Genomic DNA, 20,631 nt, shown 5'->3' with positions numbered 1-20,631 from the left:
CCATCCCCCCCCCTCCCCCCCCTCTCCCCGATACAGCCAGCCAGCATGCCATACAATCCAACCGACAGGCTTCCCCTACACAACACGGGAGTCGTTCTTTGTCCGTGACTCTCTTTACCTAATTCATTCTGATCGAGTACTATCACAAGCTGCATGAATGTGCTCCTTGTCAGTGGCCCCGACAGCTACGCAGCGGTCGCTCCCCGTTTGTGTAGTCGCAGCATCTGAAACGACTGGCCTTTCAGGCTGCTGAGCAGGGGGAGTAGCACCGAGCGGCAGAGACACCGCGTATTCCGGGTTCCTCGCGTCTTCTCCCATCTTCTGCTGCCCCTTTCAAGGGCCTGCTCTGGGGCTGTGCTGCTGCTTGTGCGGCCCTTTTATTCATTCCTGCTGGATGCATATGTGTGTTGATCAACAGCTGCGGCTGTTTCATGCAGCCGCTGACCTGTGCTCCTTGCTTTCGTTTACTTCCGAAGGTTGGTACAGGGGCCCCATTGTCGTATTAGTCTCCTCCGAAGCTGCCCTAAGGCCCAACCCCTAAAACTCAACAAACGTCATGCAGCGGAGTGTTGGCGGTTCATCGCCGATTAACGCGCCAGGGGACCGCAGCACGCCTTCTGCGCTAGGGCAAGGGCTTCAGCCCCCTCCCCCTCCTGAGGGTGCATTATCCGTATCGGACCGCGTGGCAGCTGCGGCAACGGCAGCAGCAGCAGCGGCTGCAGCAACGGCAGCAGCCCGTGCAGAAGCAACGGCTGCGACAGCCAGGCGCTACCTACAGCCTTGGGTACTTGTTGACAAGTACAGCAAATGGAGACATTTAGATCAAGAGGAGCTGAAATCCTGGCAAGCAAAGGGCGAAGCCATCTTTCGGGAGCACTTGCTGCCTTATGTCCCTTCAGATGTATCCCCGGCAGTCGCAGCTGTTGAGGCGGATGCAGCAGCAACCACATCGGCTGCTGCAGCTACAGGCGCTGCAGCAGCAGGATCGGCTGCAGCAGCAACAGCAGCAGGCAGCGGGAGCACCCCTGCCTCTGGCCGTGCCGCCGCCAGCACGAGCGCGGCGGCCGCAGCGGCAGCAGCAGCAGGGACGAATCGCTTTAGTGCTTTATTTGGAGGTTCTGTTGCTCCTCATCTTTCTGCTGCAGCTCTAAGTCACCATCCATGGACAGCCGAGCAAGTCAGAGATGTGCTGCGAGTAGAGATATGGTCAGGAGTTCCTGATGCATTCAAATGCTGCGTATTGATTCATTCAAATGACGCAGTACAGCAACAGCGGCTGCATCCTACGTTGTACAGGCAGGTGCAGCTGGAGTCGTTTGGGCCGCCTCCTTTTCCGGGTTCTGTGCCCGGCAGGTGTCCCACGTTTAGTGGGGGTTTACTGGGGCTGGAGGAGGACGTCTGTGGTGTACAGACAACTCTTAATCAACTTGAGCTTGATGGAGACGCGCCATTGGCCACCTGGAGATCTGCTCCAGATGATTTCGGCCCAGCAACTGCAACCAGCGCCTCACGCCCAGCACGCGTTCGACTCCCGCATCCGTATTTCCCTGGCATTATGTCCCCTGGTGGCAAAGGTGCAAGGAGCCCCGGGAAGAACCCGCTGGGGCAGCGGCTGAAACCGGAATTCAACTTCTGGCCAGACACGAGTCGAAGGGCAGAAGAAGCGGAAGAAGAAGCACAGCAGCAGGAAGAAGACAAGGGGGGTCGCAGCGGCAAACAAGAGCAGCAAAAGAAGCAACGGCAGCATCGTCATTCCCACCCCGAGCAGGAACAGCAGCAGCAGCTGGGTTGCGGGAGGGGTCGAGGTTCATGTCAAAGAGAGAATTCTATTGATGAGCTTCTGGCATACATCGGGCCCAACAACAAACGTGCCGATGTGCTTCCTTCGGGTGGGTCAACAGGAAAGGCAGTAGAAAGCGGAGGGCCCGTCATGAGGGCTGCCCGCAGGTGGCCGCGCAGAAGCAGCAACAACAACCAGGCGGGCAAGGAGCTCCAAAATCGGCAGCCTCTTCGCGGCGGAGAATCTGGCGGGCCTGATGGAGGAGGAGGAAAGAAGGGTTCACCAAGTGGCGGCGAGGGCCGACGAGATTGTGCTGAGTCTGAAGGGCTGAAACCACAGAGCCCAGCGGATGCTGCAGGCGTTTCCGCTGGTATCGAAGGGGCATCGGGCGGAGGGGGGCCTCTGGGTAGTGGAGGAGGCGGAGGGGGGCCTTTAGGCCGGTCTCCTACTGCTGAAGCAGAAGTAGCTTTGGATTTGTTTGGGCGGCGAGAGGTAGACGAGCTGGTGGAGTTCTCTTCTTACATGCGGCACCGACACCTGAAGGCGAAGCGGCAGGCGGTGCAGATGAGGGAGGCGACGGAGCGATCAAGGGATCGCGTTGCATTTGAAGCTGCAGCAGCAGCAGTGATGGCTGTGGCGCGTGAGATCGACAACGAACAGGACAAATGGTTGCTGCGGCGTTATTACACTGCAACTTCCTTTGACCTCGCGGCCAAAGGCCTCTGGGCCCAAGGCAAAGGCAAGCGCAGAGGTGCCTCCGAGTCACAGCTCCTACTCGCTTTTGACAAAGGCACAGCAGCAGCAGCGCATGGAACCGCCGCCGCCACACCCGCATCCACCAGACAAACGGGCCCCACCAAGTCGTTTGTCAGCTTTCTCAGACGCAAAGCTGCTAGAGACACGCAGCAGCTTCCTCACTCCCCTCTCCAGTTCTGCAAACCACGGCGCCTCAATGACCCCGCAGGAGGCCAGCAAGGCGGAAATACCCAGCGAGGGCCAGGGCTACACCCCAGCCCTGCCGCTGCACCGTCAGGGGGCTCCCAAGGGGGGGCCGCATCCGCATCAGGAGCATTCCCTGGCTCACCTGATGCTACTGTTGCTGTGAGTCCGGGAAAGGCTGCTGTTGGGACCCCCAGCTCCGGTCGTGGGAACGCGGCGTTGTTGGCACCAGCTCGCTTGTCCCCCAACTCTGGGGGTCTGTGGAGCAAACTGTCGAATGTCAAAAACAAAATCAAGACCAAGGGCACTGCAAGTACCACCACCAGCAGCAACACCAACAACAAAGGCAACGCCTCCGTTGTCAACTGGCTTCAGCAGGCAGCACGCAGCAACAGCGACACTTGGGGAGGCCCTCCTACGGGGAAGAACCCACAAGGGGGTGGTGCCTGGGGCCCGCTTGAGGGAGCCTTGGGGGGGCCTCTAGGTGTCTCGGCAGCGCGATTCTCCTTCGCTGCTGGGGAGTCCCCTGTATTTTCGCGGCAGCCTGTGCGCCGTCGGAGTTTTCTATCTCGGATACTGCCGGGTGTGGGCTTGTGCAGAAGGGGGAAGAGAGAGGAGCAGGAGTTGAAGCGTATTGACTTCTTACGGAATGCAATGAGGGCAGGAGACGATCCCTTTGAGACGAACAAACTCGCTGCTGCTGCAGCGAGCGCAGCTGTCCGAGATATCCGCAGACGCAGCAGCAGTAGCACACTTAGCGAGGACCTCATTGAATCCGCTAAGGGAGCGGCAACTGCTGCGGCCGCAGCGGCTGCTGCGGACTTCCCTCCGCTTAGAGGTGGCAGCCTTCACGCTCTTCCAGAAGACGACACGAATGAAGGCCTTCTCCCTGAGAGCCAATGGTCTGTCGAGCAGCGGCAGCAGCAGCTTACGCTGCAGGAGGCGCAACCGATGCAGGCCGGTTCTCATTTCTTGTTCCCGAATACAACCATGCACGGGACAGATGCAGCAGCAGGAGGTGGTGGAGAAGGGATTCCCTACCTGCGCTACAGGAGCGCCACGATGCCAGACCCTCAGCCCAAGTCTTCAGTGCTCCTTTTGCCTCCCCTACCACCGAATAGCGTTGACTTTTACGAACAGCAGCAGCAGCAACATCTCCAGCGGGAGACAGCGGAAAGTTCGCCCAGCAATTCCCCTACACAGAAGTCTAGAAGTTGGGAAGAACAAATAGAAAAGGCAGACGGGTACCTCCTGCTCAGTGTTCCACAGGCTTAGGTTTTATCTCCTGTTGTCTGGGGTTGCATCTTATTGTTTGCGTTTTGGGGCCATAATCCATGTTTCACGTGTTCTCCGTCCTCTTGTCGGGCGTTTGTTTCCTGACTGCTTGGGACATCTCTGTGCGGGGTAGAGGTATTTTCAGGTTTAGCGTTCTTGATCTAAGGTGTAGGTTCTGTAGCTTCTCGAGTTTGTGGGGTTGATCGGGAAAACGATCTGCAAACCGCGTTTGATGCGGAGGACTGTTGATACGTTTTATCCTTAAACAAGAGCTCTGTGATCCTGAAGGATCGGGACCGGATTGCGGCTTGCGGGTTGCGGCTTAGGACGACGGTGTATTTCCTAGAGGACGTGACGGACTTCTCTCGTTTGTTGAATCCAAGCGGGCAGGCGGCGGCACGGCGGCTCTTGTGGGCCCTTTTTGCGTTCTTTAGAGGGGGGTTGGAGTTCTGTCCGGTGGGTTAGCTGCAGCTGCATGCTGGTGTTGTGTGCCCTGGTGAAGCTCGCGTGCACACTGTTGTGGCAATGAGTGTGCTTGTACCCAACTTGCTGCTGTCCATCAGGACGCCGTCGTCTTCTTCTCCTTGTTTTTGTCTTAACGTTGATGTCTTTTTCCCATTTTAGCTTCTACACTACCTTGGTGCCTAAGGCTTTTTGGTTTGAAAGTTTAGGGTTGCTGCGTTGTTTGTGTTTGGGGGCCGCCCACTCAAGGGGAATGCTTGGTATGAAGTTGCTTGTTGGGGCTTCCACTGGTGTAGTCAATCCCGTAGATCTAGTTTGTTTCTCAGCTTCCGCTATCTGTGCTGCGCTGTCGCATCTCAGATTATTCCCCACCTTGCGTGCATCCTGCTGCTCTACATGAGCGAACCCGCAGCTTTCTCTGTCCTCTTCTCCCTCATTAAAAAGGCACAGGAAACCGCAAGGAAGAATGCAGGCGCCCACAAATGTCAGTTGCCACAAACTCTAAGCCTTCATGTGTTTTTGTTCCTTTCATTGCCTTCTTAAACAGTGCATCCTCTTACTGTTTATCGAAGTGTCTTGACTTTTCGTTTGATGTTACCCGATAACAGCTCCCTTTCTAGTTGTCAGACTTTGAGGGTTAATGCCTACGAGCTTATAGTTTGTGTGCTGTGCGTGGTTTCAGTCGTGCAGAAGCTGGACCATGTTGTGATCAAACGCAAAGACTTCATCTGGCATGTCCTAAACCTTAAGACCCTCATTAAACTCTTAGCCCTCAACCCTGTCGAAACCCTATTTCTCGAGTCGTCGAACCACCAACACGAAACCCTGATTCCAAATAAGCGTAGAGCCATGATCTGGCTTGCCTTAGCACATACATTGGGTTTAGTTGTGCCAGTCTGTGGTTTAGGATAGGTGGCGTGACCAGTCTGATGTTTATAGTGTATGTGCACTGTATCCAGCGTGGTAACAGTGTATGCGCAATGCATACACTGTGCAAGGCACTGCATGAGTCGAGTTATATAGTGCTTTGATCATGTGTATGTGCACTTTCTGTGCAATGTGTGCGCCCTGTGCATGCTGTATCAAGGGGCTGGTTGTTGTTCGTACCGAGCATAGAGCAGCTATCAAGGGTAGTTTCATGCATTGTATGGCTGGCAAGTGCGTGTGGCGTGTGCATGCGGTATGTTAGAGTGTATGTGCAGAATGCATGGAGCGTATTTGCAGTATGCACACAATGTATCTCTCTACGGCGTAGCGGTATCATGCATCCAGATGGAGGGTATGCGTGCGTACTGGATTCAGTGCGTGGGGTGGCGAGGCCCCAGTGTGCCAGTGATGTGAGCACGTTTGGGTTGTTTGATATCTATATGACGATTATTGAGTGCGTGCATTCTCTGCCTGCGGGTAGCGAATTGTGGGGGGGTGTTGGCGCAAGCACGTACTGCTGCTGCCACTGTTTAATGCAGGTTGGTGACGGCTGTTGTGGAGGCAATAAGACTGAAGTTCCCGCGTCTTTTCCTGCACATGCGTCACTTGGGGGTTGATGTGCCGGCGTGGGCAGCACGGGGTTTGCAGGATGCATTTGCGCGTCTTCTGCCCTTTGATTTTGTCCTCCGCATTATGAGTGCATTTCTCTTTGAAGGCAGTCTAGCCCTGTGCAAATTCTCGCTCGCCCTCGTTCAGCTTCTAGAGGTAAGGTAGACACCGGAGCAGCTGTCTTAAAGCCTGAGCCCTCGAACCCGAACATTGCACACATCCTAACGCTTCAGGCCGTACTCCCCCGGCTTCAGACTGTAGAATCTGAGGGCGCATAAGCCCTCAAGCTTCATGATTAGGGATCTAGCTGAAGGTTTGTAGGCTTATGGGTTGGGACTAGGGATTGTAGGTTTATGGGATGGAACAAAGTATGCAGGATATAGTGCAGTGTTTAGAGATGCTAGCACTAATCATTGGTCCTTGGATTAGGGTTTGGGCCTTCGGCTTCAGGGCCTATGGCGTAGATCTTAGGGTTTAGGCTACAGGCTGAGGCGTCGAGTTTATGGCGAAGGCTAAAGTTGAGGGCTTTAGATCGGCCACTAGTGCGACGTTTGAGCCCCAGGGTATGGATAGCGCTGGGGGTTAGGGCACAAAGCATAGGGTGCAGCGCCTATGGCTTGGGTGTGTGTCATTTGTTGCAGCCTGAGCTGATGGCCTGCGACACAACGGAGGCAGCCGAAAGAGTCCTCTACCGCTGCAGCACAGACCCGCGGCTAAGCATCAACGAATTGTCTTCCGTAAACCCTAAATCCTAACTACCCTCTCTCTATTAGGCATTGGATGTTCTAACTGTGTTTACATTTCACGCCACTAGTGCCTTCAGCTAACGCTCAGCCTACTTCGTTTGCCGTGGGTAAACGAAGCAGGTTAGGGATTAACCCTCACGAGGAGCCTTGGGCTCTCTCTGTCCGTTGGTGGCTTGGCAGCTCTCGCGTGTGAACGTTTGCTCCAACCTTTTGAGATTTCCAGGCTCATAGTGGGGTCTAGTGGGTTTAGGGTAGGGGGTCTAGTATGTTTGGGTTTGGAAGGGTTTGGTGTGAGTTGCAGACGGCCCAGAATCTGAAGCCGCACATTTGGCGAGTTGTTGGGTAGGCCTTTCCTGCCAGCACCCCTTAGGCGAAAAGTTAAGCCTGAATCCTGAACTTTCACGAGCGCTTTTTATTCCACTGAATTTATATCTATCCAGGCCAACCGTACCCCTGCTCTCATCCCTCGGGATTTGGGATTCGGGATTTGTTTGTTCTCAGGGACGGCACCACAGGGCTGCAGAGCCCTTACCTTATGTCTACGAAAATTGTAAGGGTTCGGAGTTGAGGGTACATAGCGTGCTGTTAGGGTTTGCGTACTTTTGTATCGGTCTAGGGTTTACGGTCGTTTGCCCCCACAAGCATACCTGAACTCGTTATTCGCCTCCCTTCGTTGTCCCTTCTCTTGTGGGTTTTGCGCCAAGTTCTACGGTTTACAGCTTATGTTTGTTGCAGCACGAATTCTTTACAATTCGTCCCGAAGGCATCTCAAGGATCATAACTTCCTTGGACACCTGGGAAACACTTTGGCGCTGGTTGCCTGACATTCTCAGATACTCCGTAGGCCTCACCAGTCCCATACCTATCCAACTAGCTATCCCTGTAACTGCGTGGCTAGTTGGCTAGCTATGTTAGGTGCATGTGTACCTTCTCATTGGGTTGATAGCCAGCTAGCTAATGCTATAGTAGGTGATCTGCTGGCTGGGTGGGCAGCGGGGTAGCTAGGAAGATAACATACAAGGCGCTGTCAGAGGTGTTTGCATCTTGACTCTCACGGTTTGCCGGCAGAAGGTTTAGCCTCGTATTCATTCATATCGACGTGTGCTGCTGAGAGCTTCTTTTCACGCCTTATGTCTAGCGCTTCGTGGAGTTCACTGTCCGTTTCGGCATGTTGTTGAGTTGCTTACATTCGAAGTTGTTATTTGCTGGTTTTTGGTCGTGTTGCTTTAGTCTGCTGGGGTTTTTGTTGATGGACCATTTTTTCCGTTCGAATATTTTGATGTATGGCATCGCCTGACGGATGGCATCTGCATTTTCTATCTCTAGTAGTGTCATATTTTGAATGGGTGTGCTTCTATTGGCATTTTGATTTCTTTCCCGCTGCTTACAACTTGTTTGCTTGTTGACTCGTTCTCCATTTCGTGGTTGCCTGCCGTTTGCTTTTCTGTTTGTATCTCGTTTCTTGGTATGCTGAACTGCCGGTTTCGTTTGTTTACCTGCCCTCCATTTGCCTGTTTATTTGCCATCCGTTTATGTTCCTGCGTTGGTTTGTTGCACGTTTGGTTTCCTGGTGTTCCTGCTGCTTGTTTGTGATTTTTGTGTGTTCACCCCGCGTCCATCTCCAATTATCCACCTTTAATTTAGTGTACTCGTAGTTGTTTGCTTTATATACACGTATCTAGTGTGCCCGTGTATTGTCTCACTTCAGCATTCTGTGTTAATGTTTGCTGCAGACGCCCTTCTTGATCTTCAGCAGTAGCCATGACGGGTTTACTTTATCTGCTCTCTTGAATCGTGCATTATTTTATTCCGCTCCCTTCATTTTTCTCGCCACAAGCGACAATCACGACGTCTTCGGGTTCTTTTCCCCCGTCTCCTTCGATGCTCACAACAAGAACTCAGCCTGTGCGAGATGAATTTGTTGTTGTGCTTGCTTGCCCAGTATTTTATGACTTTTTTCTGTGGACGTTGCCTGCGCAACATTCAGTGTCCACGCTCTCGTGTACATCCTTCTGTTCATCCACTCTTTGGTTGTTCGTTTTTGCCGTTTAGTTTGGTACTGTATCCTTAAACTTTTTATTTTCGCTTGTGGAGCCAAATGGGTTGCGATTTCTGCATCATTTTGTTTGTTCTAGCACGTAAATAGTGAACAGCTCGCTTTTTCTCTGCGTCTTTTTCAGATTGTATATTTGCATGCAGCAAAGTGTTCGATGTATATACTGAATTGTCCGGCCAATGCCTGCCTTCGCTTTCCTGTTTTCAAGTCATCGTGAACCTCTCTTTCTGCAGTTTTTCGCTCCTTTTTCCTGTTTCCTACCGCTCTGCGGTCTATAATGCTCTTGTCAGTTCACCTTTTCTTTTGACGCTTCTTTAGCTCTGGCGTTTATGTGGGCCGTTGCTTCTAGCCTTTTATGTTTGGGGCTTGAGCGCATGTTGGTTGCTGTTTCTACATTTCCTTGTGTGGGGCTTGATTGCACGGTGATTGTTGCTCGGAGCTGTCCATGTCTGGGGCTTGCATGCGCAGGCTTTTCGTACAGCGAGGCCTTTGTGTTTACTTTGTCTCCTCTTCCCCGCGCATTTTGGTGGACTGGCGCTAACGGTGTCTTTCTTCGCGTGCGCAACGAAGGGCTTTTCCTTGGGAGCGATGGGTAAGAAAGTATTACTCAGTTAAAATACAGAGTAGGAGACAACACTATGCAGCCGCAATATGCCAATTGGGTGGAACTGCAAGTGCACCGAGATGGAAGAGAAGGAACGGAAATGAAAGAAACTGCAAAGAGTATCCGTGCGAATAGGATTAAGTCCAGGTACACCTAGGTAGAAAGGTATAGATGAATCTGTAGTTCAATGCAAGAACGCACATGTAGAACTACAACTCAGTGAAGTTACGTGGGGAAGCTTTTCGATAGATTTGCCGATGTAAACCGAGCCCAAGGCAAATGAACAGAATACGTGTAGAATCACATTTCAGTATGTTGGCGAATAGATTCACTACAGATAAGTGCAAACACAGTTAGCAAGTGCAAGTTCAGCTAGGTATGGCTAGACACCAACGAATATAAGTGGATGCGGAAGGCCGTGCATAAGGAAATGGAAATGTGAGCAGCTGCATTTACGCGTTAGTAGGCGAAACTAGTGAATTTTCTACGAACCCACAAGTACCACGCTAAATTCACCGTCGCTGCTGCGGGCGGACTGTCGGTCATCCTCTCCCTAAGGTGCTTTCCCTTGGGCCTTCTTTCCCGAATTTATGCATTTGCTTGTATGTGTCTATTCCTGCATAAAATTTTCTTGTACATCCCAGTATTTGCTTGTTTATTTTGTTGCGTGTTTGTGCAGCGTGGCCCTATGGGTAGACCCTGACCTGTCACGGTGCCGCAGCAGCGCGTCAGCCTCCTTTGCTTCTCAAAGTCTTGTCACTTCCGAATTCGGCGACTGTTCTCTGTTGCAAATTGAAATTTGGGGCCTTCGTTGACCAATGTGCTATTAGTTGTACATGCTGTTAGCATTCACATTATGCATAGTATTGATGTATGCATATGCAATATGCATGTGCGCACATTTGGATGTATGCGTAGATATAATGCATACAATATGCGTACTCCTAAATGCATACATATATGTGTACAATTTATGACCTATAATGTAAGCCATATTTAAACGTGCTTACAAGCGGCGAACATGAGCACTTTTCCCCATGCAGTTCCTCCTGCTGTACTGGCAGTTGCTGCAGCAGCAGCTGCTGCTGTCGTTATTGCTGCTGAGGGTTGTGGATTGCCAGCAGCAGCAGCAGCCTCGTTTTTTTTTTGTATTTTTTCCTCCGAGTCGCTGCAGCACAAGCTGAACGTGGCCTTTACGTTTGCTGGATTGTTGTTTTACGAGCCCTAAGCAGGTGGTCGAGCACGTGTGCGTGCATGCAGTCGGTTGTGGCTTGTGCGCGTTTTTGTTCTGGGCTGTGCTTTTACACCAACAGGTGGCGTGTGCGTGCATCCAGTGTGTGGAAGGCTTACTTTGGGCTTCTGCATATATGTAGAACTGTTTCTCATCGCAGAAACAACCCGCGGTGGCTGCAGTGTCTGTGCTGGCTATCAGCTGCTGCAGTTTTTCCTTTCACAGAACCAGCAGTAGCAGCTGATGCTGTTGTTGCACTTGCAGCTTCTGCTGCTCGTCACAGCGGCAGACGCACGTTTTTTGCTGCTGCTCTTGCAGCAGCAGCAGCTAGTGCTGCATCCTTCGCTGTGCAGTGGTAAACGATGATGGGAAGTACACCGTTAGGAGATTGCAGTATTAAAGATAAGTGCAAGTGTGTGTACAGCCAATTAAAATGTGATGAGCATTTTTTTTTCCTGTTGCGCAGCTGTTCATAAGTAGAGCTGCGCGGGGAGACGGTTTGAAGCACCCCCCGTTTGTGACGTGCATACACCGCATTGAACTACCACAACGTTCTACAGTAGCTCGCTGGCCTGCCGCCGCAGTGACCACTTAACAATAAGATGGAGGACAGTAAACCTATCGAAAAATACAACATACGTATGACGCCGAAGCTCTTCAACAGTTAACTGGAGGGGGGCATGCCCCAGAATTTGGACTTGGCGTTCGTGGCTTTGTTCCTTTGTGGCGCTGCTGCAGGCGAGCTGTCAGCACCAGCCTTTCAAGGTGCTGCATGTAGCGGTTTGCTGCTGCAGACAGTTCCGCTGAGGTTTCTGCAGCCGGCACTAGCACCAGGAGCTGCAACAGCTGCTGAAACACGGTAGAATTGCGCCGGCCTTCATGTAACACCTGGGGTAGTAGAAGCAGCAAATCAACATCTACTGGGCACCCGAATGTGCTCCTACTGTTGATGCTGCTGCACGGCGTGGGAAGGGTTGCTGCGGCAATTCCAGAACATGCGTTTAGAGCGATGTTGCTGTTCAGAGGCCCAATTTTTCCACAACCGGCGTTAATACTACCGCTGCTGTCGCTGCTTTTGTGGAGGTCGGCAGCTCCCCGTGCTGCAGACTGCAAGAAGGAGAGAGTTGCGGGGTGTATTGAGCGATAACCCGCTTCTAAGTTGGCCTCTCCCTTAGAACCATCAAGCAGAAGTAGCACCGTACGCGGTACGAGCTGGGAGCTCCTGCACCAAAAGCAGCAGCAGCAGTCATTCCCAATGAGATGAGCCACCTAGTAGTGGGGATGGAGGGAACAAGCTGTGGGGCACGCTGCACGCAAGCATCGCATGCATGGGGTGTGCTTTGAAGGAGGTGGCCACTCGTTGTAAATTAGTGGCTGTTATCTTTGTGTGTAGGCGTTCGCCTTGTGCTATGCTAATGGACAGTTATCTAGTGCTCTCTGTGTACTATGCGCCGCAAAACACCTAATGTAGTCCCCCAACCTTATGCCCTCAGCGCACTTCGGGGAGCCTCGAAAGGCCAACTCAAGCAGCAGCTCAAATACCAATCCGCTCTGCTGCTCCAGCAGCAGTCGCTGCTGCTGCTGGAGCTCCCGCTGTAGGCGGGCCTCCTGCAAATGCTTCTCCTCCAACTTTTGCTGATGCTCGTGCCACTCCGGAAACGCCGCAACAAGGAGCTCACGAATGCCTGGAGAGGACTCCGCTGGGTCCACGGGCGAGGCTCCAGGGCACCCTTTCGCTGGCTGTCGCTGCTGCTTGTGCTGCCCTTGTTGACGTGGTGACTGCTGCCGGGGCAGCAGGCGAAGCACCACTGCAGCGGCACTCTGTACACGGTAAAGACCTGCAACCCAATCACCACGACCACACCACAGCAGAAGGCATACAATGTGGGCAGCAGCCAATGCGGCTGCGTCGCGAGATACAGCAGCAGCAACAGCAAGGGCCACGGCAAAGGAAGTTTGCCTTTGAGTCCCTTACCGCAGATATTGACAACCATTTCTGCCAAAGACTCTCCACTGAGCTGACGCAGGCAGCCAATACTGCAACTGCGGTGCAGGAAGGACAAAAATCCTCCTGCTATAGTTGCTGTGTGTGCTGCAGCAGATGCAGCTGCACTCAGCAGCTCATTTTTCTCCCCGGAAGTCTCAGCTCCAACACAGGCAACATCACAAAACAACGCAGCAGATAATGCTGCTTCTAAGTGCTGTGCCAAAGGACGACACAGCAGCCAGCCTCCCCAAGGCGCGCCTGCTGCTGCTGCTTGTGCTGCAGCTGCAGGCCTGACACCAGCAAACGGCTGTAGCAATGGGCTTAGCAGCTCCTCCCACAGCTGTAGGAAATGCACTCCACAGCTGGCACACACCGATAGCACAAGGCCGCAACACTGTAGGTACTCCTGTTGCTTCTGTTGATGTTGCAGCTCCTGCAGCAAGGTGGGGAGGAGCTGCAGCAACTCTGACCGGCCAAGGGCCTGCTGCTGCAGTAAGCAATGCAGCAGCACCATAGCAGTCCTGCAGCAGTAATATCCACAGGGACGAAATTTCCCGCTTTCTCCAAAACTTTTAGTTTCAGCTGCCAAGGCCAGCCGCAGCAGCAACTGCGAAGGCAACAGCGGCGACAGCAGCAACGCTAGCTATGACATAACCGACAAGAGCAGTGGGACTAGCAGCACCAACAACCGGCTACTTCTGCAATTTCCGAGGCAGCAGAACCCTACTGGTCTTTTGAAGAAGCGCCGTCGGGGAAAGCCGCCGCGGAACCTAATGCTGCTGCTGTTTCAGCGTCAGCCAAACACTGCATGTACGCTGTACGGCAGGGAAGTACCAGTTCTCTCTTGTGCTGCTGCTGGGTCTGCTGTTCTTGGATACCATCAGCAGTGGCAGGAACACCAACTGCGCGTAAAGCTGCTGCTTGCGCTCTCTGTGGAGACACTGAGCAGAGCCCAGGGACCTCCTGACTGGGGCTCCCTATGTCATCTGCAGCTTTAAAGTAGCTCAGAGCTGCTGCTAAAAGCGAAGGACTGGTGAGGCCCATGCCGCCGTAAGCACGAATGAGCCGCTGCACCCGCAATCACCGCAAGCGCAACAGCCGCTGCAGCAAGAGCATCTGCAGCAACGGCAGCTACAGCAACAGCAGCTGCAGCAACAGCAGCTGCAGCAATGGCAAAAATAGCAGAATAGCACGCAGCCACAGCTGAACCAACCAGTAGCTGCTGTCGCAACCTCACATTCATCAACAAGAAGTATAATCGTGCAGCTTTACATACCAGCAACTGCTGTAGAGAAACCTCAGATGCTGCTGTGTCGGTTATGAAACCTAAAAAGACCAGCTCATCATTGTCTATACACTATGCGCACACCCTAAACCCGACACCGTGAACCCTATACCCTGTATTTGATGAGCTCGCACTGGCGACAGTGATTTCTCGTCCATTTTGGTGCTGCTACTCTTCCCACTTCGACGTCAACGCTTCTGCTACCGCCTGCGTTTCTTCTGTTGCTGCGAGTCTACTCCCGATGGTCAGCGCACACTTTGTTGCAGCAGCAGAGATTGACGTACGAGAGTTAAGGGCGTGTAGTGCATCAGTGCTTGTGGGGTGCCTATCCTGTGGCTGGAGTTGCAGCAGCAACTCTGCCAATTCAACCAGCTGGCCAGTAGAAAACCACGCGCACCTGCGGCACCAGCATAGGCGGAAATGACAGCAACACCAGCAAACCCACAACAGTAGCAAAAACTGCAAGCAATGCAACGATGAGGGACCCACGATTGACGGCGCTCAATACGGCCCCAACAGCACCATCAGTAGCAAGACAAACAGTAGCAACACCAGCGGCAACAGTAGCGGCAGCTCCTGCAACAGTTGAGTAAGACTGGGGGCTGACCTAGAAGCAAGTATGGCGGACGTTCTCTGGAGCAATGCAGGACAGGGAACCTCAGCAGCAGCAAAGAGACGTAGACACCGAAGCACCAACCTACAGAAGGCAGGCTGTTGATCTTCCCTTGCTGCTGCTGTTGCTCTTCTTGTTTTTCCCGCCGCTGATGGTTGTATAATAACCGCACTAGCAGCAGCAGTAGCAGCACAAACGGGCGGTTCAGCAACAACAGGTGCAGCAACAGTAGCACGTTGCGCTGCCTGTGCCAGTTTCGTATGCAAGGTTCCTTCGATACACTGCAACAGCAAAGGCACATCTCCAGCAACAGCAGCTGCTGCTGCGATAGCTGCTGCTTTATTCTTGCCCCCGGATTCGCCTGCAACCGCAGCAAGCGCCGCCGTAGCTGCTTCTCTTGCTGTTGCTGCTGCGGAAACTGCAACTGTGGCTGCTGGGAGCGCAGCCGACGGTATTCGCTGCAGTGACTGCAGTGCCTCTATCGACGACAACAGCTGAGGAAGGGAGAAGCCTTCGGCATGCTGCAACACACGTCTTGCATTCTAATTAGTAAGATGTAAGCTTTAAGTAGGCTCAAACAACCACACTCGAACCAAGAACCTCAAGTATCAGACCCACTACACCAAACCCTAAGCCGTACCATTCTTATTTGTTCTCGCAGCTCTAGGAGCATCCGTTGGTGACGTTCAGTAAGTGCTTTCCATCCTGGGGCCCCTGCTCCTGCTGCGGCGGCGGCGGAGACGGCAATGCTGGCGATATCTGCCGGAGCCAAGGCCTGAGCAGCATCAGCTGCAGCAACAGCAAATGCGTTCCAGAAGGCTCTATCAGCGGCAGCAGCAGCAGCAGCAGGAGTGGTGCGGAGAACAATCGCCAGTTCTTCTCTCCACAGTGTCTGTGCGCTTGCTGGTGGTGATGCCGGTGGGGTGGTGCGACCTTGGGGCTGCATCCGCGCGGCAGTAGCGGCCACGCGAGCTACAGAGGGCAGCATCTGCGGCTGCAGCCGTAACAGGCGTTCAATGGCTACATGTCGTTTCTGATTTGCTCCTCTAAGCCTCGTGTGGCCTGCAGTTGCTGCACCAGCTTCGGCTGCTGCAACTGCTACAGGAGGGGCCGCATGGGCAGCAGCAGCAGCAACAAACGACAGATAAAACGAGGAGGAGTAAACACCATCAAGCGCCCGTGGATCAGCCACAACGTTTGCTGCTGCTGCTGCTGTTGCTGCTGCTGCTGTTATCGTTGTTTCGGCTCCTGGTCCGCCCGCAGACGAAACACACGCCTTGCCTTTCTTGCGTTTACCAGTGCCCTGCTGCTGCTTTTGTGGCTGCCGCCGTTGCTGCCGTAACCCTCGACCGCTCGCTACAGCATCTGCAACCGCAGCTGGTGCTGTTGCCTGTTGCCAAAAGTGTTTCACAGCCGTTGCTTGTGAGAAGCTCCCCTTTTGCTGCAGCTGCAGCGCAAAGGGCCCCAAAACGGCAGTGTTTGTCAAGCTGCATAGGCAAGCGCGACGCGTTGGGGCAAGTGGCAAGCGCGGGTGTACAGATACCGCGAAGCAGGATAGTAGCGTATTCCTTAAAGACACAAAGGAGAAAGCAGCAGCGTCTACTACGGTTGCTGAGAAGGAGATCCGCTGGTCCAAATAACCCCTTGCGTGCAACATTATTCCAGATATACAGCAGTGACGCTCGGCAGCCGGCGTCAATTAAGGGCTTTTGTGCATAGTTCATGTTCTCATCCGCGCAAGCACACTTTCATGTGTGTATAGATGTACGTATATCTAATTTAGTGCAGATGCACATCTACAAATGATAAAGTGTGCATTCATATGATGCCGTTATGCATGGTTAGGCTCGTCACTTGTACGCAGATAATGAATACAGCGTTTGATATGTTCATGCATATGCGTATGCGCGGGTTAGTTGGCTGATTTATACAGGTATATATTCATGTAAGTGTACACGCATACAGGTGTATACGCACGCATACATTTTCATAAACGCGACAATACCAGATATTTCTTGCAGTGAATAACGACAAGGAGGGGGAACAAGTGCGAGGGACCAGAGTGCCGAGGCCCGTTGTGTAAACTCAATGTAGTAAAGGCATCAATTTGCTGATGCTCCTGTTCTGCATTGTGTGAGGAGCATCGTATGATCAGTCTACGAAGATGCATGAAAATGGCGGTTGAAGACGAAGGGTTAGCTGGGCTCATCAGACTCTGCCGATAACACCTGTCGGGTTGCAAGTTTCATGTGAAGCAAAGACTTTGGCTGCCACCACGCAAATTAATGGTGTTTATAGTCAGAAAATCATTCAATCTAAATCCAGTGAATTATGTAATCGCCATGTCGCAGACATCGACAACAGTAACAACGTTAAGGTGGGCCCCAGGGGCCCCGCTTGGGGGCCCCACAGGGACCTTGTGGACTACACCCTGTAGCCCCGAGGACTGTAATACGACAATTGTTCATTTAAAAGTGTAAACGCGACATTCTAGCAAATTTACGTGTGTGGGTATTGCCAGTACGTAGACATGCGCGCAGAAGCTGGTCTATTGATTCGCATGCGCCCAAAAAGAAAAAGGAATGGAGTGACCAGTGGAAGTAAGCGATCTGAAGCTGCTGTTCTCGGAGGTTGGCAACAGAACTAGCAAACATATTCATTTCCTTCTTCTCCAGGGACCCGTTATTTAGGCCTGAAATTTTCATTGCCTCAGCGTCTACGTATGCTTGCAGTAGGTCTAGTCATAGTCGGCACCCTCGTTAGTTCCTATCCTTCGCGTAGCATAGTTTGCCCGCAGTTGGCGGAGAAGCACTTATTTATCCTTACTAGGCGACGGCCAAGCAAACAGGTTGCATTCAAGCGATCGGAATGTTCCAGCAATTGTCTACAGTGTTGGTGCAAGCGACAGAGATTGCCTGCGCGTACTTTAAAATAATAAACAGATGCTGCCGGCAGCCAACTCTAAGTGATGAAAGGCTCTGGGGGAAGCACCACAATGGAGGGAGCTACTGTTTATTCTATACACGTGGTTCTGCGCTTTGTATTTTTAGGCAGCCATCTGCTGCGAGTTGGTTAAGTAAAACGTGGCTGCGTTGTCCTCGACTACACATCCATGCACATGTAAAGGAGCGAACGCTCTGCGCTTGCTTATTTAAGTAGCTTCAAAACAAAATAATATTAGCTTTGATGCCTTGTGCTGGAGCAACAGTAATTGAACATTAGAGTGGGTTGTAGGCAGGTCTTATTCCTTAATGCTAAATATTGTTATATTGAAGGCGGAATGAGGGAAAAAAGCATGGCGAAGCGCATGCGAAAACGCAGCATCTGGACATTCGAAATAAAACGAACTGCCGTTTTTCACAATAGAAGTCCACGGTGTACTGGAGCAGTAACAGAGAAAGAACAATGGAACACGCAGGTAAGGAGGTACCTAATTCGTACCTATAAAACATAAAAAGAAGCGCAGGGCTTTATTGGCCTTTGGTACACTGCAGGACAAGCAGGCACAAGGCTTCAGGCGATTCCATGGACCTTTGTCCACTCTACATACACATGAGGCAAAAAAATAAAAATACCCCTCGCACAATCCAAATGGTGCACTCCAAACAGTGCAAACAAGCTGAGAGGGATATACGTGGAGCACGTGTAACACAAAGCAAATAATCTCGAATGCAAATAACCACATGCACCTAGAGGCTGACAGGGTAATGACTGGAGCCTTCACAAAATTGAACTCATGGGATTTCTGCGATGGCATATGATTTTGCTGGATATCTCTGAGGTCCCTGAGTGTTTTCACATTGAAAGAGCTCTCCCGGAAATTATGTGGAGCTTTTCTTGGACCTTCTTAGCTGTTTGCATTCCATCAAGCAATCTTTGCCTGGCCCGTTCGTCACTTCCCCCGACCTGCATCTGCTGGTTTAGATCAGTGAGGTGTCTTGTCCAGGACCCTGCGCAGGCATCAACGGCCTGCTGCAGGGATGCTTCTGCTTCTTTGATTTCTTTGGAAAGAGTTCCCAGGGATGATCCAAGGGTAGACAGTCCACGAGTAGCACTGAGAATATTATCAATTCCATCGTAAACTTTCTTTGCGTCATTTAGTGCCTTTCTCAATTCCACTAAAGCCAGAATTGCAGGATCACTTGGTTGGAGAACGTGCCCACCTAACATGCGCTGCATGTGGTCATGGGCACGGGCAAAACTGGACTTGAGTAGGTGTACTTGCGAGTTACATGATTTAGCCCAATGATCTTTCATTCGTTCGGCCAGACGTTTTGCCAGCTGAGTACTTTGTGTTAAGGTATTGATGAAGCTTTGTCGCTCCTGATCGCTAACTTCTTTGGAGAAAACAATTAATTTAAGGTCTTTTAAGAGGTCGACAGCTTCACGCAGCAATTCCTCAAAATCACTTGTACTAACTGCTTCGCCTTTAGAAATATTATGTTCTGCAAGCTCTGCAGAAATAATCCACGCATTCAACCCTGAAGATCGGGTGTAAAGGGTCATTAGATCCAAGTGAAAGGGGGGAGAATAACCTGCGGGGAAGTTCTGTTTTGGTCTTGGTGGGGCTGCTGGTCCTTCTCCAGAAGAGATGCTTGCAGCACCAGCTGGTGGAGCAGCGACTGCTCCAGCAGGAGCCCCAGGAACGTCTTGACCGTGCTCCTGCCCAGGTTGCCGCTCCGGCTGGCAGGGATTTTCCCATGGATGATCTGACATACGGCGCCCTTTCGTTGTTCTATATGCGTTTGTGGTTGGAATGTGGTAGACGCATCTAACGAGTAAAAAGATAAAAACGAGGACTGCCAGCAACGGAGCAACTTCCGCGGCAAAACGGGCCAGGGTAGGGGTGCTCACGGAGGGGTGTGGCACGGCATTACCGTTTTCTGTCAAGCTGAAAGGAACAGAACTGAAAAATTCCTTATTCACCAAAGTTGGTGAAGCCGCACCATACGTGCCGTGCCGCTGCAGGCCCGCGGGGTCAGGGTTAAGAATAGTCGGGATCGAAGGCATTCTTATCCGCCTTTACAGAATTATCCCACCCAGAAGAATTAAAAAATTGGGAAAATGCACGTAATTTGCAATTTCAAGTAGTGCGCCAAACTTGGTACCAAAACGTCGCACCACTCGTCTACCACGAAGACGCCGCCATATGCGGGGTCGGTTTTCGAAGCGTGGTGCTGAATGGCGATGACCAAAAGTAGGAGAAACACGTATATCTAGTTAGGGCAATACCAACCGACAAATGATGTTAATATCTGTTACTTATGTCTCCGTTTCGACTGCCTGGATGCAGCCTACTGCAGATTTCGAAACTGTCGGTTTCGAACCGCTGAACATTTCCCGTGTATACTATGCGACAACGACGGTGTCTCGATTATGAGTTCGCAGTAACAGGCGTAAATGTTAGCTAAAAATATGCAAAATTACGATTTCCATTTGATCTACGTGACAAACTTCGTACGTGACAAAATTCGGTCTGCAACGTGCAGATCGTTTCAGCTGCAGCGTGGACTTTCGGGAGTTACTTCCTCTGCTTCTCCCTTGCATGAAGTCTGGCTAGTTCATGTCAAGTAACAGTTAAACAGGTGCTAACAGTGTCAGCGCCCACAAGAGGAAGGGCCTGCCTCACAGTTGCCTAACAGCAAAGCTTTGACGACTGCTTAGTGCAACACTTGGTAGGTCACCACCTCTCAACAGGGAGTTGCCCGAATCACTTGGGCCAGTGTCCCCAGGTAAACTCAATGGGGAGGGGAAGGGGCACTACTTTGTGGAACTATACAGGTGCTCACAACGAACCCCGCCTCGCATCGAGGACTTCTGTTACAATAGGTGCCAATGGGGCCTCCCGCCTCCCGCAGCTCATTCATATTCCAGCAAAAAGTTCTTTCAGTATTACTGAGACTTATTCCAAAGGTATTCTAGTTTCATCATGTATATGTAGTAGTGGGTTGGCCACTTTTTGCCACACCGCCTCCAAGTGTTCCTGACTTCTAAGTTACACCTTTGCGTTTTTTCAAGTGTACCTTCTTCAATTAAAATTTTACTTCCTTCAGTTCTGTGGCAGCTGAAGCGATATGCGCCAGCATAAGCATCAGCTGGTCCCGGTATAATTGCTCT

General features: G+C 51.8%; 4 protein-coding genes across 4 annotated transcripts; 2 read left to right on the top strand and 2 right to left on the bottom strand.

The window, feature by feature from the left end:
• Positions 1-556: 556 nt before the first annotated feature.
• Positions 557-3,994, top strand: EMWEY_00037890 (TLD domain-containing protein, putative; the record flags this gene model as incomplete). The annotated part of the gene is made up of 1 exon (XM_013482280.1): positions 557-3,994. One exon carries the CDS (start codon positions 557-559, stop codon positions 3,992-3,994), a length of 3,438 nt encoding a protein of 1,145 aa, XP_013337734.1.
• A 1,734-nt stretch (positions 3,995-5,728) lies between these two features.
• Positions 5,729-7,562, top strand: EMWEY_00037880 (Chromosome II, complete genome, related; the record flags this gene model as incomplete). Its single annotated transcript, XM_013482279.1, has 6 exons — positions 5,729-5,793; positions 5,923-6,148; positions 6,634-6,729; positions 7,040-7,080; positions 7,240-7,288; positions 7,443-7,562. The coding sequence occupies 6 exons, from the start codon at positions 5,729-5,731 to the stop codon at positions 7,560-7,562; spliced, it is 597 nt and encodes a 198-aa protein (XP_013337733.1).
• A 3,724-nt stretch (positions 7,563-11,286) lies between these two features.
• EMWEY_00037870 (hypothetical protein, conserved) lies at positions 11,287-16,171 on the bottom strand (the record flags this gene model as incomplete). The annotated part of the gene is made up of 8 exons (XM_013482278.1): positions 11,287-11,851; positions 12,110-12,467; positions 12,605-13,137; positions 13,344-13,684; positions 13,893-13,966; positions 14,186-14,298; positions 14,599-15,035; positions 15,155-16,171. The coding sequence occupies 8 exons, from the start codon at positions 16,169-16,171 to the stop codon at positions 11,287-11,289; spliced, it is 3,438 nt and encodes a 1,145-aa protein (XP_013337732.1).
• Positions 16,172-18,309: 2,138 nt separating this feature from the next.
• Positions 18,310-19,524, bottom strand: EMWEY_00037860 (hypothetical protein, conserved; the record flags this gene model as incomplete). The annotated part of the gene is made up of 1 exon (XM_013482277.1): positions 18,310-19,524. One exon carries the CDS (start codon positions 19,522-19,524, stop codon positions 18,310-18,312), a length of 1,215 nt encoding a protein of 404 aa, XP_013337731.1.
• Between the last annotated feature and the right edge of the window lie 1,107 nt (positions 19,525-20,631).

The sequence above is a fragment of the Eimeria maxima genome, genomic scaffold, assembly GCF_000499605.1.
Source record: "Eimeria maxima Weybridge genomic scaffold, Emw_scaff574, whole genome shotgun sequence".
Classification (NCBI taxonomy): Eukaryota; Apicomplexa; class Conoidasida; order Eucoccidiorida; family Eimeriidae; genus Eimeria; species Eimeria maxima.
Note: the sequence above shows the minus strand (reverse complement) of the source record. Positions and strands in the feature narration are given on the sequence as shown.